The sequence below is a fragment of the Gobio gobio genome, assembly GCF_949357685.1.
Source record: "Gobio gobio genome assembly, chromosome: 10".
NCBI classification, from domain to species: domain Eukaryota; kingdom Metazoa; phylum Chordata; class Actinopteri; order Cypriniformes; family Gobionidae; genus Gobio; species Gobio gobio.
The window spans coordinates 29,243,290-29,269,598 of NC_137116.1; the positions used below are offsets into that span (position 1 = coordinate 29,243,290).

Consider the following 26,309-nt stretch of genomic DNA (forward strand, 5'->3'; position numbering starts at 1 on the left):
CAATAATTAGATTACTGCTGTCCATGTAAACGTAGTGTGTGTTACAGATTTGGTGCTCAAGGAACGTTCTTATTATCAATGTTGAAAACCCTTGTGCTGCTTAAAGGGGTGGTAAAACACATTCTTTTGAAGGCTTGATTGTGTTTGTGGGGTGCCCTGTAACAGGTTTTCATGCTTTGTTTAAAAAAAATTGCATTATTTTTCATATATTTGACCTTTATTCTACACTGCTCTGTCCCTCCTTGTAAAACGGTCTGATGCTTTCCGGGTTGTATGAAGCCAGTCCCTCAAAAATACGCAATGGGCTCAGATTGGTTAGGCTCAGTGTGTTGTGATTCGCTAACCGCCTAGTGCACGTTTGTCGGAAACGTCACGCCCCTTTACCGGTAGACTGTGCTTTGGTCAGTATAAGAAACAATGGCGTCAATAAAACCATACCAATCTGAGCCTGAATCAGACCCAGAACATTTGAGTGAAGATGTTCGAGCAGAACCTGTTCAGTCCTCAAGAGTAAAGACTGCGGATCTATAGTGATCGCTACTGAATGGCACTGTTACTTTTGTATTTTTAGAACGATTATAGCCAAATATCTGTCGCAAGAACTATTAACCCAAAACAAACACTAAACATTGGCTTTACTATAGTAGCCAAATCACACAGAACCATGTTTAGCATGCCTGTAGATAAACAATACATAAAAGCTTTAATCAAAGAATCATTTACACTAATGCCAAGTTCGCTGTTGAGATTTCAACGTTAGTGTTTGTAACGTTAGGTGTTCGTCGGATAACGTTAAGTATGAATGAGCATTTAACAGACTGGTTTGCAGAACAGCGTTGTCATCTGTTTACTTCCTTGCTACAACGTACAATTAACCTATTACAGGAAAACGCATCGATGAAAAATAAATCTGACTTACAGGTTGTGGCCCGTAAACAGCTTCTGTTTTTAAATCCATCTTTCAGGACAAGTCGTTGTGCGAATCCTGCATTGAACTCGAAGATTGTGGAAGCTTTCCTCCGTGAAAAATGCAGCAGGAGCCGCGCGCGTCGTGCATCCACGCACTGGCAGTGTTTGTCTCGCGCAGCTGATGTTGTGCAAATCCTGCATTGAACTCGCGAAGATTGTGGATGTTTTCCTCCGTGAAATGTGCAGCGGGAGTCGCGAGCCCGTCGTGCATGAACCGCGGCTCATGAAATGCAAATACACATTGACAGCTTGCCCATCCTGTCAGATCCAGGGAAATAAATTTTTTTTAATAATACAATTTTCTAACGTTTAACAATTCTTCTTCAGTAATTATTTTAAATGTGATTTATTTTGTCATGCATTAGAACTCTATTCTAATATTAATATAAATATGCTAATTAGTCTCTTCAGTTACGTCACGCCAGTAGTAATGTTATGTTCGCGGCAATAAGCGGATTCGAATCCAACTAGCAGCGCCTTTTTTGTCATAAAAAAAAGGCTAAACTGTCATATTTAATGACAGTTTAAGAAAGAAACACGTCTTGACAAAGATGACAGGACACCATAACCCTTTTGTCATTTGAAAGTGAACTAACAGATAAGTGATATTATCAACATCTTCAATTCAAAACCCAGCCAACTCCGACTTGTTTAGAACAGATATCAGCCATACAAGGTAAGCTATGGGTAGGTTTTTAGTCTGGCCCGCCGTGGCCTGGCAATCATATATTTGCATGTAATATTTGTGAGCACGTTTAAAATTGGCAGGTTGTCGATACAGGACATTGTGATTTCTCTTCGTGATATAGTTATCAGGTTACAGCGTTACACGTTACAGCCGTCCACACTTTGTTTGATCGCACGGACCTTAGTGCTTACAGTATTTAGTTTCTGTGACACTATTACAGCAATAGCGGAATTTTAAAGCAACCTTGCAAACGGTCCATCCGCACGTTGTGCTCAAATATTACAAACACAGCTCGTACGGGGGCTTGAGAAGGCATCAACATGTAGAAGTTGACTATATTACAGTTTTTTACAATCGCTATGACAATTTTTTCAATACTTTTAACAAATTTCCTAAACTCTTAACGCAGTTAGCACAACATCTGTCTGTGTAGGCTATACAATTAACACATTTATTGTGGCTTTTACACAAAATACATATAGGTAACACAAATTTTAAATGCTTCAACTTCTTTTACACACAAGCTCTACCAAGACCTAAACAATGCATTTTTACTGCCAAATTTACCAATGCTTTAACACTGTGGGCCCTATTTTAACGATCTGAAACGCAAGTGTCAAAGCGCGAAGCGCAAGTAACTTTGTGGGCGGGTCTCGGCGCTGTTGCTATTTTCCCGGCAGGATAAATGGCTCTTGCACCCGGCGCAAATCTAAAATGGGTTGGTCTGAAGTAGCTTCATTATTCATAGGTGTGGTTTGGGCGTAACGTGAATAAACCAATCAGAGCGTCATCCAACATTCCCTGTAAAAGCAGGTGCGCAAGTTCCATTATGGATTGCTATTATTATGGCGTATTTACCAGGCGCACGCCAGGAGCGGTTCACAGCCGAGGAGACTGATGTGCTTGTAAGAGCAGTGAAAGACAGAGAAGTTGTGTTGTATGGGGATGGGAGAAACCCACCCAAAATAGCGTCGGTTAAACAGGCGTGGGAGGAAATAGCCACAATTGTTTCATCAGCTGGCATCCCCAGGACGTCGCACCAGTGCCGCAAGCGCTACAATGACATCAGAAGACGGGGAAAGTCCAAGCTTGCCAGCATCAATCGGGCACGCCGTGTAACGGGAGGTGGATCTGCCTCTACTCAGGACCTGACGCCAGCAGAGGACATCGCTGCGTCCACCCTCACCGATTTTTTTTCCTGGTTCTTGACGGACAAACCAATTTGTTAGATGTCCTTATATACATATATGTCTTGCCAGAAGTTGCCACTATTGGGCAAACAGGTCTCCTTAATTATTAGACTACAATTAGCCTGAATCATTTGTAAGCTAGATTTATGCCTATTTTTTCACATCTTCGTGGCACACCACAATGATTTCCGTCATCTCATGTGTTAATATTTTTTAGTGTAACAATTTATGATTTGCAAAAATAACTGTTGCATCTGTGTAGATTACATGAGCAAAGTGTATGCGCGTTGTGCACGCTATACATTATGGTCAAGCATGCGCCCTTAAAATAGCATAATGAACAACGCGCAACGCGCCACTGACTTTAGACTAGGTTTTTTCTGGTCAGTGGCGCAATTGTTTAATGGAACAGCAAAATAGCACCAGGGATTGTTTGCGCCGGAACACGCCTCCTTTTTTGCGCTGAACCGCCCAGGTAGCGCAAGTTCATTCACTAGTTTAGCGACGTGCTTCTGTGGAGGGAAAAGCGCGCTTTGCGCGGGTGCAAAATAGGAATGACACATGCGTCGGTGTACAAAGTCAATTGCGCTGGGTGCAAGATAGGGCCCTGTATGTCAGAACAGATAACACCTTGCTCTAAACCCTAACCTTACAGGCTAAAGTCAAGGTAAACAGCTGTTCATATTGAGAATTGAAACACAAATATATCCCTTGAATTTTATTCCATTGGTATTGATAAACAGCTGATTGAATTTGTGAAAATATATAAATCACAGCTGATTCCCATCTAGGAATTTTTCAGGTGTTGATGTTCTTTCAATCTCATGACCATATGGTATACAGTAAAAGAGGGCCTATTTGGGCTTATCTTGTGTGAAAAATGAACAATATAGAGCAACACAAAGAAAGACATAAAAAGGCCTGCATGAGGGAGAGGAATACGAGTACCAGGACAAGGGAGAGGAGTGGGACAAGAGCAAGAGAGTGGAATGCCTGGACAAGGGCAAGGTAGAATTAGGGTAACTGATGAAATAAGACCTACTATCATAGACCATGTCATAAACCACAGGCTATCTATCAGAGAGGCTGGTGAACGAGTACAGCCAAAACTCAGCCGGGACACAGTGGCATCCATTATCCAGAATTTTGAGAAACCAACAGGTAGGGTATTGTATAAGGGCTTCTCCTACTGCAAAGTGTAAATGATTTTACCATGTATTACAGTGACTGTATGCCTCTGGCCCCTAACTGTATTTTGTCAATCTAAGGATTCAACGTCCTCCCTCAGGGGCAGAGGAAAGCTCCTAAATGAAGAAGAGGCATTCTATAAAGCTACTCTGAGATGGGTCATTCATTTTTTGTATTGAATTTCTGCAGCAAAAGAAACAAAATGCATGCATTTACTAAACCCAACAAAATAAAAATGTGGAGTCTTCAAAAGACACATAATCTATGATCAATAAAATATACTGTCTATTGTATAAGGGCAGACCTGACACAAAAATAATACAGTTTCTGTAATTCCATCTAGTGTTAGTGTTTTTGTAACATTGTGCTATGATTGACTAAATGTTCCTGTTGGAAGAGAACATGTGTTAGTGTGTTATTTTATTTAGAAAATAAGTGTTAGAGTTTAGTTTACAATGTGTGATTTTGAACATGAAATTAACCATTTTGCCAATTGTGTGTGGTAGGTGTGGTGGTGCGTTAAGAGTTTAGGTAATTTGTTAAAAGAGTTGAAAGAATTGTCATAGCGATTGTAAAAAACTGTAAAAGACAATAGACAATAAAAGGTCCAACATATAGGCTACGGAATACTTTTAGCTAAGTTTCAGTCGGATTTTTGGATTTTTCTTCCAAATTAAAGGTAGACATAAGAATGATCTAAAACACTTTTGTCCAAATTTGTTTAAACTTTCTTTATATGTAAATACATAATTAAAATGTAAGTACTCTGAAAAAGAGAGTATAAAAATCAAGTGACTCTAGACTTTTTAATCTGCAATAAACACCGCTCATTATTTTCGTCCGGGATGAAACAAGTGATTGGCTTGGGCGACTGTCACTCTCTCTCACTACCATGGCTACCACCCCTTTTGCTACAGGATCTGCCCACATGCGCGCACCCCAGTGTTGCCAAGTCGGGCTACTTCAACACTGTTGCCGCGGGCTGTTTTTCATGTCCGCGGGTTGAAGCAACCCCAATTATGTGATATTTTGCCCCGGGATTTGCGAATTTTAGCAGGCAGCCCTACCAAAAAGACACATATTTTACCCCCCAAATTTTTACCGGAGAAACACGATTGGGCTTGTTTTGGGCTAGTTTTGAGTAGCAATTGGGCGGATTTTGTTGTGAAAACCTGGCAACCCTGGCGCACCCATTTGATTTGAGGAGTTCAAGAGGCTGTATTTCTGCTGGACAGGTAATCTTTCATTTTGATTATACATTTTTTTGGTTTATGTTTTCATAAAGCATGTATCACTAGCACACTTAGCTTCCTAATATAGCTAACATAACATTACTTATGCATAAAGTTATGTTATACACTTAGCGAGCCATTAGTAGAGATGATAAATACTCAACATGCTTAGCTCAAGTTGATCGCTGTAGTGTTGAATTTCGCAAAATTTAACTTTAGATAACAAAATGCATGTGTAAAAGCTAGTACACCGCATCCAGGAACTTTTTTTAGAACTAAGTCAGCTTTAGCTACTACCCTCTGTCTAAACTCTTTTACCATGTTCACCGGGAACTTTACCTGCACGTTTATTTCGGCCCTTGGTTTGTTTTTATATTCTCTACCTATGTTTACTGATGTTTTTATCTTGTATCTGTGTGTGTCGTAGATACTGTGTTGTGTGTGTATTTTAAACTTTACCAGTATCGGTATTCTAGCTTGATAGTGAGTACTAAAAGACATCTTATTTGTTTATATTCATAATGATAAAGTTAGATTTTTTATTACATGTGATTCTGACATGTCACTACATGCACTCCGCTCCTTCTTCTCCGCTCTGCGTCTTCCAGCTGAGCGGTTGGCGCGTTCATGTGTTTTGGGGGCGTGGCTTTAGAAAGAGCCCAGAAGGGAGAAGGTGGAGTGAATGGAAATAATGAGCTGTCTTTAAAACAGTCGTGAGAGGTCTACAGACACTCAATTTCTATACTTTCTTTTTCAGAGTACTTACATTTTAATTAAGTATTGATATATAAAGAAAGTTTAAAGCAGCACTAGGTAACTTTTCAACCTTCATAATATATTTTCAAGACTCTTGTCATGATACATCGACTTACAATAGGTTGAATGACACGTCTGCCATAGCCTGACGGGGTCTGTATCGTTTCTAATCTTACTTTTAAGCTTCGGGTTTCGGGTAGTAACCCGAGAACAAAAAGAACTACAAAGTTCGACTGCTTTACGACATATACGTCACTGATCTAGAATAGTGAAATCGTGGTTTACCACCCCTTTAATATTTGTGGAAACAATGATACATTTGTATAGGATTCTTTGATGAATAGAAAGGAGAACAACACAAGACATTACAAATGTTTTCCCCCCTTTGATTTGATTATTTTAATACATACTTGCTGAATAAAAGTATCTTACTGACCCCACACTTTATTTTTAAATTACAGCTTGTGCTTGGAAAGCTGCAGCTTTAAAGTATCTTCCCTAGCTTTGGTGTGTGCATGGCTGAAAGTGTAAAAAAAGGTAGAGGGATTGTGGAAGTGCACTCGATTGTGGGTCAGCAATGTAAAAAATAAAGGGAAAGTTATTCTAGGACTCTTTAATTTGCAACTGAAGTGCATGTGCCAGGCTTGTGAGTCAGAAACACAAACAGTAGTTTACACTACTGTAACAGTAATTACACTCGAGCAGTTTGAAGCTGGAGTTGAGTGATGCATTGTTATTTTAATGGCCCGGATGGGGAGGGCTTGAGTCGAGTGAAGGATGTGCACTTACCCGGTGTGTGTCTCGTTCACGCACGTCAGGTTCTGAAAGCCCAGAGGAGGAGTGTTACACAGCAACTTCAGACCCTGAGAGTGGCAAGAGGATATTTGATCAAACTTGATGGAAAGCTCGCTAACCAGCCACAATCATGGTTCAGAGTCTGTTCTGCTGTCCTATATAGACTGAGATAATGACACACTTTAGGGAAGCCTTTTAGCGTTCAAAATAGCACCCTATTAGTTCCACTATAAATCACAGCCTGAAAGACGTTCAACATTTTTGCCTGAATAAATTACTTCCAAAATATGTTTCTCAAAATATGGTGACATGCAAGTAATTCTATCATGCAAGTATCTCAATGATAGAATAAAACATTTAAAAATGCTAGTTCCTTATTTTGTTTTTGCTTTCTTTTTCTTTCTTTTTTTTAAATAAATTAATAAAATAGGTTTTGGTTAGTAGACAAAAGTGTTTTTTAATCTATGTGACTGGGTTAGTTTAAGTGAGCTATCATACAATTAGTATTTTCAAGCAGCTGCATCAGCTCTCAACAATTAATACAAAAAAATATCTAGAACAGACTTATTTGAAAGGTTGTGAATATAGAAGTTGGAATAATGTGCCAATTTATGGCAGTGCTTTGCTGCCATTTAGGTCAACCATAACTAACATGATCAAAACCGTTGCAGCATCAGTGCTCTTCAAAGCTCTCAAAACAAACAGATTCCTTCTGGAATAAAGACTAATTTGTAAAAGTCTGTTGAAAATTGAATTAATAACTTGTGTATCATCTTTTCTGTGCAGCAGCACAGAAAGCACTTAGAAATTAAAAAAGTTAGTTCCTGAAAAAACTAAACTGTTTATTTTAGTTTATTTACAGAATAAACTGAAATTTAGGTAACGATTCACTGAAAATATTCTTCTTTATATATAGATAGAGACTTTTTAAAGAACATTAAAAATCTTATCAACCCCAAACTTTTCTGTAGTGTATTTAAATATGGCAAGTTAAGATGTGTTACCCCAGATTTGACATTATTAAAGCCTTTTTTGGCTTAAAAAAAATAAAATAAAAGAGTTTTAAAAAAAATTGGGGATTGCAAATTTTTTGCCCGGTTTCACAGACAAGGCTTGAGTCTAGTACCATACTACAGTGCATGTTTGAGCGGTCTTAACTGAATGCAACTTGCACTGACATCTTAAAATATATCAGTGACATTGTTTTGTCTCAAGATGCACACCAGTAATGTTTTTTTTTTTTTTCTAAGGCACGTTTATAAAAGCTTCTTAAAGGGCACCTATTATGCAAAATCCACTTTTACAGGATGTTTTAACATAAATGTGTGTTGACAGTGTGTGTAAACAACCACCCTATAACGATAAAAATCCACCCAGTATTTTTTTTTTAATCCCCAAAAATCATAAGCAGTGTTCCAGAACAAGCTGTTCTCAGATTCTCTGCAGTGTGACATCACACTGCAAAGGCCCGCCCATATGTTTTGACTGATACTGCCATTTTAACATAGACCCACCCTGTGAGACCTGTATGCAATCTGCCATGCACAGGAGAGATGTATATGCTACGTCCTCTTCTAAAGACAGGGCGGGGATATGCAGCTCATTTACATTTAAAGCGGTACACACCAAAACAGCCCTTTTTATAGACAGGCCTCAAAATGACATTTTCAACACGTTATAATAAATTATCTGTGGGGTATTTTGTGCTGAAACATCACAGACACATTTTGGGGACACCCAAGACCAATATGACATCTTGTAAAAAGGGGCATAATAGGTGCCCTTTAAAATGTCCCAATATAACTAAGGCCAAATCCTGGCTTAATCTAAGCCGTCTGTGAAACCATTTTAAAGGCCTTTGTCTCACAATGTGACTATTTATTATTTTAACCTGTTGCAAATATATGTTGTTGTTTTTTCCAGAAACAGGCATCTATAGTAAAGAGATACAGCCTGCTAATCATCTCCTTTTGCACTCTACAAAATGACATGACTGGGTAAACAACTATTCCTTTAAGGCACTGATTGTCAGTAATTATCTCAGTAAAGCTAGAGGGGGGCAGATATCTCATAAGTACAATTATTGTGGCTGCTACATCCCTAAACAGTTTTCCAAATTATTATGCAAGAGACATATCAGTAGGGTTTCAGTACAATAAACATTCCGATTTTAGTTTTTTCTCCATATCTTTTAAGATGACTGGTATCAATCTCCGACAGGTTTGTTAAATAGTTTTCCAGGTCTACTTGGGTAAATTAAACCCTACTTAAAGAGGTTGTTCCACATTATTAAGCAAGTCACAGTTCTCATGCAATATGGGGAGGAAGAAAGATCTTTCTGAAGATGAAAAGCATGAAATGGTGCAATGTTATGCAAAAAGTATGAAAACAACTAATATTGTGTGAAAACTGAATGGAGATTACTGAAGATTTGTGAGTAACTTACAGCACAAGAGAACTAGGTCAGATAAAGGCTTATTAAGGAAAGTTTATGTCAAAAAAAGTATTGTATTAAAAGGACAGCTATAAAAACAGCAAGTGTTGAGCAACAAACAGGTATTTGAAAGCTGCTGGTGTCTCTAGAGTCTCAAGAATCTCTCCATGCCACTTCAGCCACCTCTAACCAAAGATCACAAAGAGAAATGTTTGCAGTGGGTGTATAAAAACATTTTCAAACTGTTTTATTGCCATTTTTTTGCAGCATGGGATAGTGCAATGTCCTGAATGAAAATCGTTTTATTTCAGAATAAATCTATCTTTTTATACCACAGCAGGAAATGGTCAGTTATAAACACAACATATCTTACAGAAGTCATTTTGACACCCTCAAAGACCCTAAAGGGACCTTCTGTCTCACTTCCCAATATTCCAGCCCAAATCATCACCCGCTAGGCTCCCTGCTGACGTTGCAGTGTTGTTGGAACAGGGTGACCACTCACCAAACATCCAGAAATCCATCCATCTAGACCGTCCATTGTAGTACAGCATCCGTCAGTGATTAAAACCATTTCAAAATGTCTTCTAATCCCCTTGTAACCGTTTCTCTTTGTGAGCTTTGGTTAGAGGTGGCTGCATGGATAGGTTCTTGAGACTCCAGAGACACCAACAATTACTCAAAAATCTTAGGATAGTTTGATAATCTACATTCAGTTTTCACACAATATTAGTTGTTTTCATGCCTTTTGCATTACATTGCACCATTTCATCTTCATCTTTCATTCTCCCCATATTGCATGAGAACTGTGACTTGCTTAATGTGAAGTACCTCTTCAAGTAGGGTTTCCATTTACCCAAGTAGACCTGGCAAACTACTTAAACCTGTCTGAGATTGATACCAGCTATCTACAAAAATATGGAGAAACAAACACTTTCTTTGAAAAACTAAAATCTGAATGTTTATTGTACTGAAATCCTACTGATGTGTCACTCACTTGCATAATTATTTGGAACACAGTGTAGCTCTGTACAGATTTATTTGACAGGGCTGTTAAATCAAATCCAAGCACGATTTTTAAATGACTTTTAATACAAACACCAGATAGCTCAAATATGATTTATCTGGCTGGCTGGCCTGAGATTAATAGATTAGTTCAGGAGAGGTTCGATCCAATAACCCTCTGATTAATGCTCCATTAGCCTCACATCCCAGCTCTCAGCACGATGTGCCCACTGGGACCAGTGCTGCTGAAAACAAGCTTAGTCATCTGCAGTTTTCTGAAAAGCTCTTCATGGCATGGGGGGGGAACTATGCTCTTGAGTGTTCATTATTTTTCTCTCCACTACTAATCCCTTTTTTCTTGCTATTCCTACCGTAAGTAACACGTTTGCTGGAGCTCTGAAATCCCTTTGATCGTCCCTCATGATATGGGTTTGTGAAAGCAGTGTCTGAGGTTTTCAGGTGAGCCTAAATCTGTGTACTTCCCCATCTGCCACTGGCTGTTTGTCCTTTTATTATCTTCAAATAATCCTTTCATCCCTCTCGTTTTCTCACCAGGCTCTCTGGGGTGCATTGGTGACAGCACTGTCCAACCAGCGGCCTGAACCTGCCCAGGAAAGGAGCCACACTTTTCAACTTCTTCCTGATTTTCACACTCCACGACAGCTACCAAAAGGAGAAACACACACACAGAAACATATAAAATGGATTGCCGGAACACAGAGGAAGGAATAAAATAAAGATTTGAAACTGGCACTGAGCGTGATAAAAGCGTCAGCTATTTATTTCAAGCGGAGATAAGAAACAATGCTCCAGCCAATAACGCAGCCTTGTTCTCTGCGCCGGGATGCAACATGTTCCAGTTTTATCTTTTCTATGATAGCTTCATTTGATTCACATTTTCCAACATCAAAGCGAGAAAGCTCAACGTTTGAATGCAAACAAAGGGATGGAATATTAAATTATTCACAAGTGGTTACTACAACTGTGTCGCAATTGATGGTACAATTGAATCGCAATCAATTTGGGCCTTTGTGACAGAGTGTCGTCCCCTGAAAGATTTCCACTGAAGATGACATCCATTTAAATTAGTACTAATAACAACATTTTAGCAGAGACGGATAAGAGACATGTCTGGCGACAGTAAGACTGATTTATCATCATTCAAAGCTGCCTCAACAACAGATGCCAATACAAAGTCCCTAATCGTCTGTGTGGGAAATATCACTTACAGCAATCAATTATTAAATAAGACTGCATAATGGATAGGGGGCTCCAGTTCCCAGGTTAATTATTTTAATCTCCTTTTCAACTGGAAATTATTTCTGCTGGTAATGTTTCCTAAGCTTGGGCTCACAGACACCATAATGTCTGTATTTGGAGTAATAAAAAGCAAGAGAATATAGTCTGACATCCAGAGGAATTGCATTAGGCTGTAATGTTTTTATTAAAATTCCCTTCAGCTCACATTTCAGATCTGATAAGAATCGAATGCTTGGGTTTTAACAGTAAAAGATAAATATTTTACAAATAATAAATATATATACACACACTGATCAGGCATAACATTATGACCTAATATATAGTTGGTCCCCCTTTTGCTGCCAAAACAGCCCTAACCCGTCGAGGCATGGACTCCACTAGACCCCTGAAGGTGTGCTGTGGTATCTGGCACCAGGATGTTAGCAGCTGATCCTTTAAGTCCTGTAAGTCGTGAGGTAGGGCCTCCATGGATCGGACTTGTTTGTTCAACACATCCCACAGATGCTCGATTGAATGGAGATCTGGGTAATTTGGAGGACAAGTCAACACCTCAAACTCGTGCTCCTCAAACAATTCCTGAACCATTTTTGCTTTGTGGCAGGGCACATTATCGTGCTGAAAGAGGCCACAGCCACCAGGGAATACCGTTTCCATGAAAGGGTGTACATGGTCTGCAACAATGCTTAGGTAGGTGGTACGTTTCAAAGTAACATCCACATGGATGGCAGGACCCAAGGTTTCCCAGCAGAACATTGCCCAAAGCATCACACTGCATTCTGCATCCTGGTTCTAACTTCAAATTTGTGGCCAAAATGTTCACTTGCTGCTTAACATATCCCTCCCACTAACAGGTGTCGTGATGAAGAGATAATCAATGTTATTCACTTCACCTGTCAGTGGTCAAAATGTTATGTCTGATGTATGTATGTATGCATGCATGCATACTAGGGGTGTCGAAATTAATCGTTTCTTCGATGCATCGCGATGCAGACAAGGACGATTCGGTATCGGTTCAGTAATAGACCATAACCGATAATATTTGTCACGCACGTGCATTGTCATGGTAGCATACAAAGGAAGAGGGAGGCGAGTGCGAGTAATTAAAAATGCTCCAACTACATTAAAAGCAGACATCTGGGCACATTTGGGCTTTTATGAACAACCTGGTAAGCACGACCTGGAGAACACACGCGCTGTGTGTAAATCATGTCACGCACAAATAAAATGTGCATGGGGTAATAATACCACTAACTTGAGAAACCACGTCAGCCGTTTTCATCGTGAGCTGTTAACGCCTGTCAGTGCCAAGGTGGACCCTGCTCACACAAAAATGGATCAAAGTATATCAACGTTAGAGTTCTTAAAGGGCCTGTTTACACCTGGTCACGTTATGTTTTCACAGATCAGATATCTATCTGATTTATCAAAACAATTTAATTTACATTTGCTCACAAATGTTTCGCGGCAAAACGGATATAAATCTGATATCCAATTCCCGCACTATATGCAGATTTAATGGAGTTAACGTCACCGAAAACAACATATATGAGCTGCATTTTATTGATCATCAGCTAATTTCAAAATCAAAGACTGCAATAGGAGAAAGCGTGGCAACAGCACTGGTAAGATGTCATTCGTTTTTTTTTACTTTTAATGAATATGATTGCATGTTGAGCACCTGCGACTTGCTTTCGGTTTTATTTGCGGTAGTTTGTGCGCTGGCTTGATGAAGAGATCCGCAGCTGCTCGTCTGCGGCGATGCATGCTTCAGTAGCGCTGTATCTGGCTATAACATGTCATTTAGCCCGTAACGCTCTCACACGTTTCTTTTTTAGTATTGTTGGGAGGAGTAAAATGTTTCAACAACTAGATGCATTTAGACTTTAGCTTTCACTGTAATGCGGCCAGACCACATCCTGAAGTGGCTTTTAGTATATTGTGTATTTGTTCTAAACGCTCCTGTTGTCTTCTGTGCCCAGACTTGAGTTTTGTTTGATGTTTGATACATTCAAGAAGCGTGTTTTCTTTGAGCAGGTAAAATTAAAGGTTCAGTTCATTTAACTGACTGACAAAATGATATACATGAGGATGCAGTGCATCGTCAATGCATTGTTATTGTATGCATGTGTACATACACACACACACACACACACACACACACACACACAGGTGCATCTCAATACATTTGAATGTCGTGGAAAAGTTAATTTATTTCAGTAATTCAACTTGAAAGATGAAACTAATATATGATATAGACTCATTACATGCAAAGCGAGATATTTCAAGCCGAAATTTCAGATTAGATAAGAATTAAATGCTTTAAATACATAAATAAGATATTGAATAATCTGTTATACTAATGAAGAACAAACATAAACACAGACTGTGCATCGATTTAAGACTCAAACTCTCTTCGATACAAAAACATACCCTGTGTATGTTTCATACCCTTTAGTAGTGAGGACATTTCACGAATGGACTTATTACACAGGTGGCAATCTATCATGGTACCATGCTTGAATTCACTGAGCTCCTGAGAGCGACACCTTCTTTCACAAATGTTTATAAAAGCAGTCTGCATGCTAGGTGCTTGATTTTATACATCTGTGGCCATGGAAGTGATTGTAACACCTGAATTCAATGATTTGGAGGGGTGTCCCGATACTTTTGGCAATATAGTGTATTTTTTACGATTTCAAATAAATTTCCGCACTTGGACCATCACTGACACTAAATGGTTAAATAAAAACAAACTTTGCACTATTCTAAAGAATCCTTTTGGACAAAAAGTATGCATGGTACTGAACCCACTTGCATTACCAAGAATTGTTCAGGCTCTGTGCAGAAAATTCTCTCTCCTACCTAATATACTCTGGAAAAAAGGGGAAAATTGCTTGTTGAACCCTTGCTCAGAAAACTGTGTGCATTTCTGAGTAGTTCAATAATTTGGTAGAGTTATTACTTCTGCAACTCCATCTAATTTGACAAGTTTTCAACCTCACTCCTGACCAGGTGAGTACATCTGTCTTTCATCAATTATAGAAAAGAAGAAAAAAAAACGATATAACGATCCCACAAAGGTTCCACATGATTGACTCCTGACAGTGTGTGTAAGAGCTTTTTTGCCGTGTGTGTGCATTCATTAACTGCGGCAAGAGTTACCTTACGCTTACCTGGTGCTGTGCTTTGAATCTGATTATGATAATCACCATCATTACAAACAAAGATAACATTTTTCAATCTGATACAGCAACGCTAATGAACCAATCAAAAATTGAATAAATTTCAGGTCATTTTCATCAGCGTTTGAGGGGAAGCAGCTTCTGAGAAATTTATCAAAGAGCTTTTTGACTTGTTTCACAATGCATCCAATTTTAGCTTGTTTTTCCAAACAATTTTGCAAGTGATGAAATCAGATATTTTCGTTTAGACAGTCATCATCTATAGAGGTTGCCATAGTAATGGCAGGGCTAGGACACACTACTTTGAAATTTGATAGGACCGTTGAGGACTCATTTTAATCAGATTTCAAAGGTTTTTTAGTGGGATACAAAAATCAGATTTTTGATGCTCATGTAAACAAAGCTTTTGTCATCTTCAGTGTTCTTTTTCTTGTCAAAATGAATATAATCGAAGACGAACGTGACATTCTTAAATTTTTACAACTCTATTACACACAGTGCTTATATTTGGGGACACTCAATGACGTATACTCTGATTCTCTTCCGAAAATTAACTCTAACTTAGTGAATACTTGTCACACAAACATGACATATGTCTAAAGAAACGTTGGAATGTCAGGTTTTAAATGTAAATCAAAACGAAAACAAATATTTTCTGTTTATGTAATCTGTTTGAAAAGAGAGAGATGTCAGTCGTTCGCGCGCCTCTTCATTATCCGCTAATGCGCCACGCCCACAGAGTGTGCGTTCTTTTGAGATTCAGATACTACGCAATCCATGCGAGCAGAGTCAACACCCACATCAACTCAAATAAACACATCAACATTCCTGCATGTACTTTACATCGTTTTGAGACATGTTGTGGAATAATCTTGGAATAATTTACCTCAGAAAAAGCTTTTATTTCTAAGAGTAACTGCCAGGCGATTGTGAGGCAAGTTTATTCTGTTAGTTTCTGTGAATATTAAACCGCTAAAGACAGTTTAAATATGAATCCTGCTGCAACATAAAATGTCATAGACGTAAGACTGTTTAGACAACATTGCTTTGGCCTGTTTTGGATAGATTATGAAGTGTTTACTGTAAAATAGCCTAGTGTCACATCAATAAAGCTTTTGTTAGCAAATCTCAGATGCTATATGTTTTGTGTACAATAGGCTACTTGGTGTAGCCATTTAAAACGTATTTTGTTTCATATTGATGTTTAAATATTATAGCCTAATGTTATTTTTTTATTTAAAATGTGTTGATTTATGAAAGGGACTAAATGAAATGATTCAGAAATGTTTTGCCATCGAAATGACTGGGAAAAAAGTGTCGCAATCAACCTGAATTCACCCTACACTCTTTGAAACCACAATTGCATTGCATGTTGTTTTAAAATCCCAAATTTTTACTTATAACATTCATCATTACCAATTATTCGGTTTAGTCATTTGTATTCACTGAATACTGAATTGTGTTCAGGGTCACAATGTTACTGTTTTTTTTTTAGCATGAGACTTCTTTCAAAAACATTAAAAATATTTTGATAATTTAAAATATAATTAGGCCTTTGTAATGTGCCTTTGTTAACTACATTCTAAATAAACTACAACAAAATATATTTATTTTGTCCTGTTTCTTAGCTCGCTCAGTCACATACCTGACTCAAAATACTTTGTCTCCAGGTGTAAATCACAGCATTATTCATGATCATTCACACCCCTTTGCATATGGCCTTTGTAAATAAAAAGTGTCTTACAAAATGTAAATCAATATATTGTTTCATGTGAATGAGTAGGCACAAATGATTCTCACATCAGTTTGAAGAAAAAACTCTCGGCAACATTATCCGTTAGTCAAAATTTAGTCATGTGGACACATATCTATTGTGTGTTTTGAGGCCTTAATTCAGTTTTAAAAAAAGTAAACGTTATTCTCTCAAAAATACAAGCATGTACATACATGTTGCTCACATATTATGGTAGCCCAGTTTGAGCTGAAAAGTGTAATGACACTTTTGCCATTAATGTGTTTATAAGCACCTGAAAAAAACAAACTGGGCTACCATAATATGTGAGCAACATGTATGTACATGCTTGTATTTTTGAGAGAATAATGTTTCTGCATAATTTGTGAATTTTTTTGTTTTTTAATTTAAATTAAGGCTTCAAAACACACAATAGATATGTGTACACAAACCCTTTGATTATTGGGTGTTTTTGTTTAGAGTTTTTGCTTTAAACTAATGTGAGAATCATTGAGCCTACTCCTTCACATAAAACAATATATTCATTTATATTTTGTAAAACACTTTTTCTTTACTCAGGCCTTATGCGAGTAGGCGTGAACGAACCATGAATAATAACGTGATCACTCCTGAGAAACAAAGACCTGCATAATAATGAGCTGCATAATAAATGAGCTTTAGGTAGGCCTACTAGATTTTAGGTTTACTAGATAAGTACAGTTTTCCCCAAGGTTTTCTGGGGGAAAAATCTAAATGTTTTTTATTTAAAGTTTTTACTTAAAGCAAGCTAAATTATCTGCCAAAAAATATACTAATATATTTATTATACCAGTCTGTTATATTATATCAAATATGTTAAAAACATTGATTCAAATTAAGATACAATTTACACAAAACGAAATGGCCGCATTAATGGATAATGAGTCAGTAACGAGTTGACTGATATCTCCCACTTTTTACACAGATTACATAAACACTGAATATTTGTTTTCGTTTTGATTTACATGGTTTAAAACCTGACATTTCAACGTTTCTTTAGACATATGTCTCATGTTTGTGTGTCAAGGTTTCACTAAGCTACAGGTCATTTTCTGAAGAGAATCAGATTAGACATCATTGAGAGAGTTTGTGTGTCAAGGTTTCACTAAGCTACAGGTCATTTTCTGAAGAGAATCAGATTAGACATCATTGAGAGAGAGGCTGAAGATCGCAAATCATGTTGGTTTCCCTTATTTTGCAAAAAGCACAACAATTTATTTTTTATTGTGACTGTACACAAAAAAATAGAAACTTAACAGAATATAATGATGTATAACACTTGCATGAATGATAAAAAAACGACTGAGTTATTTGAGTTTCTTTGGCACTGATAAGAAAAAAAGAGAACCGCCGACTCGAGGGGGTTAAGGCAGCAGCTATTTGCACTAAGTGCAAATATCAATAGATACTTGGTGTAAATAGCATCTTTCGCTATTTGCACAGTGTAAATAGCAACTAATAGCACACTCCAAGTCCAAAAATTGTCTTTCTGCAACATCACCGTGTGTTAGGGATGGCTCGATACCAGAATTTTGCCTTTGGTACGGTCCCACAATCTAATACCAAAGTACCGATATTAAATCGATACCATACTGGGGTCTCAATTTTGGCGCAGGTATTGCGCATAATTTTACTCACTCTCGTAAGTTTGGGGTTTATGAAGCGGGAAATTAACGCAAATGTTTATTATTAAATTAATCAACGAAAATTTTCACATCAAATCAGGCATTTGAAAAACTTTCTTGTGAGAAGTAATTTCAGCTCTCAAAATGAGCAAATTGCTTCTAGCTTCAAAAGACATTGCACATGCACAATAAAAGCAATCTGCGCGCAGTGCTTGAAGTGGAAAAGATAAAGTGCCGGTACTCACCAGAGGGGGCGGGGTTTTGTTGGGGGCGTGGTTATGGGGGGATTGTTTAGTAAATAATTCAAGAAGGTCCATATTTTAAATCTCTTTCTAACTTGTACTCAGCCTTAAAACTAACATAGTTCTTGTGATTAGCATTTGTTACAATAAGGGTTTATTTAGAAAGCAAGACCATTGACGGCTCCTCATTACCATGCAGTTATGTTTACTTTTTTCTTTCTTTTTTCTAATCAAATATCAACACAGAAACTATAGCTACAACATGCCACAGGTGTAATATACATCTTTAGTGAACAATATATTCCCTTATCTGATTATCTGTTATAAATTCTTGTGGCAGATTGAACCTCTTCAGTTGACTATGTCATTGACTACCTTCTTTTTCATTTCAGCTGCAATGTGATCCAGTATATTTGCACATGATGTATTACAGTATTACATGTATTACAACATTATATAACATTCTGGCCAACGCGGTTGTCATCGGTAGAAGTTGTCACTCTCGTCCTCGTCACCACTTGTGACCGCGACCGCACGGAGAGGTGGCGGTACACTCAAGAGCTATAATTGGAAGTGGCGGTACTGAGTACCGGCGTGTACCGGCCCACTTAAAGCACTGCCGCACTCCGATTCAACACTAACGCTTTCGTTTCGGGAGAGCTGACGGAAATCCCTGCCCAGGTCTTTTTAAACCTTGCCAATTTGAACATGCAAGCGATTTTATAGAATTTCGTAATCCATGGGATGAGAGCTCTTTGAGAGAGAGTTTTCTTTGCGCTTATACCAACAAAGCACACACAAGCCTAAAGAGCTTGCAAATTCCAAATTAAGTTGTTTTTCCTTAGTAAAATACACACAAAATTATGTAAAACATGTAAATCTTTAGTAAGTAGTCACAAACGCAGTCGGTTATGTTTTACGCGAATGTAAATAGTGCAATAGTGATAGTAATATTATGAAATCTAAACGTCATTGGTTGAAACGAACGCTGGAGATTTCAGTACATTTAAACGATACAATCTTATGTATGTGCTAGGGCTGCGCAATATATATCGAAATATCGCAAATGTACATATCGCAATATGCATATCGCAAGGGTACGCAATATCTGAATGATTTTAATAGGCAATTTCAACATTGTGAAAAGTATTAGCATATAGCAGAGAATAGACTGGGCACACGACTGTTACTTATGTGACTTGCTTGATGTCAAAAAGAGTAGGGATGCACCGAATATTCGGAAAGACTTTTATCACCGAAACAATATGGCTGAAATGTTGTAATGACGCAAACAGAAACCGCGACCTGCACGTGCTTGTCTGAAGCAACATGTCTGCAGTGTGGACGTATTTCAGTATATCTGAGAAACACCCACGTCTGCTCCATGCACAAGCGCTGACAGCCAGAGCTCATGTTCTCGATGAGAAGAGGACCAGACTTCACTGTGAAACCGAACGGTTTCCCAATGCAATCTTTAACAGTGGGCATGTTTTAAGCGCGGAACACACTCCAATCCGAGTTCCCACACCAACATCGATCAACATGTATCACGAAATTCAAACGATAAATGCCGTTTTGACGCTCTTTAATGTGGCATCACTGATCACATCACAGTTCAAGCCGCGGCGCGCACGTGAACACGATCATCGATCATCTTTTCCTTAATAATAAACATGAATGAACATTGAGGACACAACTTGCGGTCACGTAGCATATGTGGTGTAATTGCTCAGTCAGTGTTTCAACGGCGGAAAGACCTCAATATAACTGAGGCTAAACTTAACAGTCATGTAAGTTAGCATCACATTTACCTCAGGCAGTCATTCAGTGTCCACAGCTGTTAGTTCACTTGAGAAATCAACTCTTTCACTAAATATATGACCTATATTAGCAGTTATATTCATTATATTCTACTTAACCTGTTAATGATATCTTGATTATTTCATGTATGTTTAAATAAACCTGTCATGAATATGACAGACACAAATTATCATATTTCAACAACGAATTGGATAAAAAAATATTTTATAATTAGATTTAGAAGTTATTGCAAATACTGACTTATGTGAAGTTTACATGTTTACGTACTATGTTATTTGAGTGTTAATTATTAGACTATTAGATTATTAAATAAATAGCAACTGAATTTAGGCTAATAGTTTGGGCTCTGTTGTTAACCTTTAATATTAATGTGCAAGTAAGGGCTCCCTATATAGTTTACAGCAATATCTTCAATAAACATTTAGTTATAATATAATTTATTTAAGGACAGATACTTTTTTTTCAGTAAACCAATAAAAATAAATAAAAAGCCATTTTGTAAAACTGCTGTACCAAACCCGTACCAAACCGCCAGTTTTGTGTACCGTTACACCCCTATTCTCCAGTTAACATATGGGGTATGGCAGTCTTTGTTTTGATACACTATTATGTTGAAGGCCTACAGAGAAAGTAGTTGTATCTTTAAGCAGTTGCACTTGTTCTGAATGCACTTTCTTGTAGTCCTACAGAGAAAATTTTTAAATGCACTAGACCTAAATGCACTTTGTTTTTATGAGAGAACATTTAATTTTAAAACCTTTCTGTAGGCCTGTACATTATTATTTAATGTACACATGAGTGGGGTCAAGTTAAACATTTTAGTTTGAATTTTATTTTATACTGTGCATTGTTGCAATGTGCCAAATAAATATTGGCATAATTTGTAATTGATTTATTCTTTGAAATTTTATATTAATTTATGCAATTGCAATGCCTTGATTTTAGTAAAGTTAGTACACAGTCATAGTCATAGATGCAATGGTACTAATAATTGGCATAATTTATTTTGGTGTTTCGGTTTTCGGCCTTTGTTTCCTCTTTTTCGGTTTCGGCCAAGAATTTTCATTTCGGTGCATCCCTAAAAAAGAGCTATTTAACACAATAACTTGCAAAAAACAACTCCTTGCAGTCTTGTGCTGTCTGACACACACCGAAACGTGCGCACAAGCCGTTCTTCTTTTCGTACTGTCAAATACAAACAGAGTTATGTCAAAATGGCTGTCTCGATGAGTATTCATGTAAACAAAGTCGGTTATGCTTTAAGTGAAAGATATCAGTTGGGGAAAGAAATAGATTTTACACACTTAAAGCAATATCATATCGCATTTCGAATATTGCATTATTTAACAAGGATATCGCATTTCGCATTTTTCTTCAATATCGCACAGCCCTAGGCGTTGATCAGTGTTAAAAGAAAATAAATAAATGTCTAAACTAGATTATTTGATTTAGGCACTCACCTGTTGATCTCTCAATGTCTTGTACATGTCAGGATGGGCAAGTGACAAATGCTTGGCAAGGTTTGATGGTTCCTTATCAGTTTTATAAGCAAAGTTCCAAATTTCACGTCTACTCCTCTCTTTATTAATTCGTTTTGGGCGTGTTGAGAGAGCTTCAATGGCTGTATTCATTTTGTTGTTGCCACATTTGCCGGTTTCTCATCAGTTTGGGTAGCGCACTGCAGAACAGCAGCATGTACCGAAATTAGCAAAATCATGATATTGTACCATTTGAAGTAAAATATATACCGGTATTTTCCCAGTACCGGCATACCGCGCATCCCTACCGTGTGTAGTTTAATGAACTAAACGAAGCTTCTTTGCCACGATGATTTTTTGAATTTGAGTAACTCGAGTAATTGTTTCAGGCCTAGTCTACACCACTGAAGACGTTGAAATTAGGCCTGTCGCGATTGGTCGATACAATCGACTGTGTCGACGCTGTTAATTAGTTAACGTCAATATTTTTAGTTGACTGGGTAAGTTGGGTGCGATATGAAAGTATTAGTACCAGTGGCGGCTTGTCAATAGAGGGCGCTGGGGCGCCGCCCCCATCAAAATTCCAGAAATATACATGTATACAAAAATTATATAAAAATAAAATGGTTTACTCATAAGACATGCCAGCTGTTAGTAAGAGCCTCAGCATTTAATAAAAACTGTCTTTGATCGGTTAACTATTTTATATGTTCTTCAATATGTTTCATGCGGTTTCATGGGCGAGGGACCCCGGACAAATGGATGTCTATCGGAGTCCAAAAATCTACGGGCAGCATGTGACCTGAAGCTGGTCTCTAATTGGTTTCTCTGGACGCAGGTCGCTGCGTTCCTGGCGAATCAGAATTGGATGCGTGTTATTTTATCCAATCTGATTGGTTCTCGTCACCTGTCATTCAACTTTATGCTCTTGGCCACTAAAGCGAAACTCGGGCGACATCGTCACTCCGACTCCACCAAAACCTTGTTAGGATGATCACTTTCGTAGAGATAGCAGCAGTAAAACCAAATTCTTTCAAAAGGCGTTCACTGGAAGAAAAAAAAGGATAAAGGAACCGGACCGGACCAACACGATTTACAAATCCAGCAGCAGGCCAGTGACAGGACGCAGCTGCACTCAGAGCTTCACGCGCTTGTTATGAGAAACGTAGGTGGCTGGCTGGATGTGTTGTTAGCAATGCCCTTTATTGCTTTCCCTGTCTTTTATTTCAAAGTGTCGGTACTGAAGTTTTGTGGACAACAACGGGGGTAAGAGACAGTCAAATATATACGTGCAGCTCAGGAAAAAGAAAGCAACAGAAGTGCGGCGCGGCCGGGACATGCTCGCACGCGCTGCCGGACTCTGAATTGAAGCACGCGCAGCCACCTTTCACTCGCGACGCCAGTTTGAATGGTAAAAAATATTTAAAAATGCACGTCCTGGCGAGTATTCGGGTAAACGCAGTCAAATATGTCTTTAGTGAACGTATACAGAGTTAAATTAGAAATCGGGTGTTACAATGAATTTGGTTCATGCGTGCAGCTCTTACAGGGCCGGACCTAATATTCTTTGTGAAGCAGGGCAGGAACATGCTGGCCAAGTCCTAGTTTTTAGGGGGGGGGGGTTAACCCTAAAACAAATGATAAAACAATGAGTAGTAAGTTCTGTCATATTATTCAATTACTTTTACAGTTTTTTGCCATGGTATCAATTCAGTATCGGTATTGAGGTATTTTAGTCTGGTATCGTATCGAATTATAATTTTGGTATCGTGACAACACTATTCTATAGGGCTGTACGATTAATCGAAAAATAATCGAAACCGAAATTCAGAACCTCTAACCGACATATTTTTCCCATGTCGGTTAGAGGTTTTAGTCACGTGACTCCGCCCCGTCAGTCACATCAAGCGCAGTTTGCAGACACAGAGAGATGCAGGAGCAGTTTTCTTTGTTTATAGATGCCCAGAATCACTATAGTAACTGCATGTTTTACACAGTTTATACAGGCAAGTTAATTGCCGTTCTTATAGCCTACGCGCTGCCACACCCACACACACAGACGGCGCGCGCAAGCCCCGAAGCCAGATCGCTTTCACTTTCGTCCTCATAAAGTTTGTCAAGTAAATGTGTTTAAATGCTTGCCAGTTTGAACATTTAAAGCGATTGTGGACTATTCAAAAACAACAATACGGAAAACTTATCCGTTCAGTGCTCAGCTTTTTTGCTTTTTTTTTTTTTTTTGTTATGTTGGTTTAAAAATTTGTACCTTTTTACATATACGCTCTTTTAGTTTTACATTTTGTCAAGGGCTTGTTTACATTTATACTTTTTTTTATAGTACACTACTGAAGGCCAAAGCTGCAAGTTAAATTAAACGTTTTTAAGTAAAATTGTTGAAAATTATTGCAATAAATTAGTCGATAGATTAATCGATATAAAAATAGTCGTTAGTGGCAGCTCTTGTTGAAATGGCATGTCTTTTTATTTTTATCTTGTTTGGCCCAACCAGGCATTGTTAGGCGGAGCTAGTGCAAACAGCATCACCGTTTCGTAATTTCCCTGTTTATCCCTGTAAAGCTGCTTTGAAACAATCTGTATTGTATAAAGCATTATATAAATAAAGGTGACTTGACAGTAGCTCATTATTTGTTTTATTTATCCAACCTGCCCTAGAATAAGAGGATTACTAGATGATCAAAGACCCAATCAAGAACCCTCATGTGGACTGAATCATAGATAATCTACATATGAGCACTGTTCAGGTGAACTCAAAGTCAGCAGCTCTTCAGGGGTAAACCAACACTGCCAACAACAGCTGGGAGAAGATGGGATGGCGTTTAGGCTAATCGCCTGCAGCTGGTCTGAGTTATGAATTCAATTATCTTCTAGAAATAGGTGGATTTGAAGAGAGGTGGGATGAGTGAAAATATGAAAGCGAGAGCAGTCCTTTGTTGTTTATAGATATATTGGCCTCTATGTAGCATATTTTGTACACTAACAAGGCAATATTTACACTGGCTACATTCAATTGACAAAAAGTGACAGTAAAGACATTTATAAAAGGATTTCTCTTTCAAATAAATGTTATTTGTATTATTTATGTTTATTGAACTGTATATATTATTTCTTATGCTGAACACAAAAGAAGATGAGCCACATTTACTTCCATAGTATTTTTTGTTCTATACTATGGAAGTCAAAGCTTCCACTGTATAGGACACACTACATTATTGGCATTGTTGAGCGAGAGCGAGAGCACAATATTTCCAAAGAGATGAATCTAAGGAACTTAAACTTTCAACTTCAAGTCTCAGCCTGAAGCTACTTTAATCTAAACGATCTGCAATATTTTAACATACAGTACTTCTAACCCTATATATATATATATATATATATATATATATATATATATATATATATATATATATATATATATATATATATATATATATATATATATATATATATATATATATATATATATATATATATATATATATATATATATATATATATATATATCAGTAACTTTAACAGTAAAATGTGTCATGTGAAATGAAAAGTCTTACCGCGGGGTGTTTGGGCTGGAAAGAAACGGCAGTTTCAATGGAAGGATTTGCACTGACTGGGTCCATGATTTTTCAAACCAAATTGCTTCCTTACCATCAGAAGAAATCCTGAAGAAATAAATTATACACATTATTAAAAATGCATACTGTTTATCAAGAGTTGAGTTTCAGTAGCTCTGATACTTCAAGTTAAACAGAAACAGACACACTAGAAGCAACAAGGGGGAGGAGTGCACATCTGTAAACGAGAAAGAAAAAATTAAAATAGACCATAGAGTGTTTTTAGTCCTTTTAAAGCTTAGCAGATGTGGCCACTATAAGAGATTTGTTGTCTCAGAATGTCCTCAGAAACAGCATATGGATTTGGATTGTCTGGAGTATTAAATAGAGGTCGACCGATAGTGGATTTTACCGATACCGATAACTAGGTTGGACTAGCCTGGATGCCAGCCGAACTTAGCCCCGCCCACAACATTTTAACTCGGGCAGGTCGGTTTGGACTTGATCCGTAGAGAAGTAATTATGCCCGAACAGAAACTGTTTAGACCAATGAAATTGTCAGGGCAGGCTTTAGACGATGATGGACAGATGATAAACAGTAACGTAATCATCCACGTCATCAAAGGCGCTTGGGTTGAATTTGTTCTAATCCTAAACGGAGAACTTGTTCGTATATGCATTCACCTTTACTATTTCTCTCAGAAATGATGATCGTGTTGGTAAGTAGTCTGTGTATCCTTAAATTCTTTTTTTACAACACCGGCAAAGATCGTTTACACTCATCTTTTTCTTCTAACGTTACTTATTCGAGCGTGCGTGCAGACAGGGTTGCCAAGGTTTTACAACAAAACCCGCCCAATTGCTAACGTTCCTCAAAGCTAGCCAAAAACAAGCCCAATAGCTTTCCGGGGGGGTCTCCGGGCAAAAAAAAGACATTTGGGGGTAAAATATGTGTTATTTTGGCAGGGCTGCCTGCTAAAATTCGCATTCCTGGTTCTGTATATCACATAATTGGGGTTTCTTCAACCCGCGGACTTGGCAACACAGTGCAGTTGAGTTCTGTTGACATCTAATGTTATGCGTCGCTCCGTTGCTCTGATTGGT

The 26,309-nt window shown here is 37.9% G+C and overlaps 1 protein-coding gene across 1 annotated transcript in view; it reads right to left on the bottom strand.

The window, feature by feature from the left end:
* gpat2 (glycerol-3-phosphate acyltransferase 2, mitochondrial) overlaps positions 1-26,309 on the bottom strand; it is a gene marked incomplete at its 5' end in the record, with an annotated part of 162,044 nt that overhangs the window by 75,531 nt on the left and 60,204 nt on the right. Inside the window, 2 exons of the mRNA XM_079826318.1 lie at positions 6,813-6,886; positions 10,810-10,920. Coding sequence (XP_079682444.1) covers positions 6,813-6,886; positions 10,810-10,920 — 185 coding nt within the window. The remainder of the gene's footprint in view (positions 1-6,812; positions 6,887-10,809; positions 10,921-26,309) is intronic.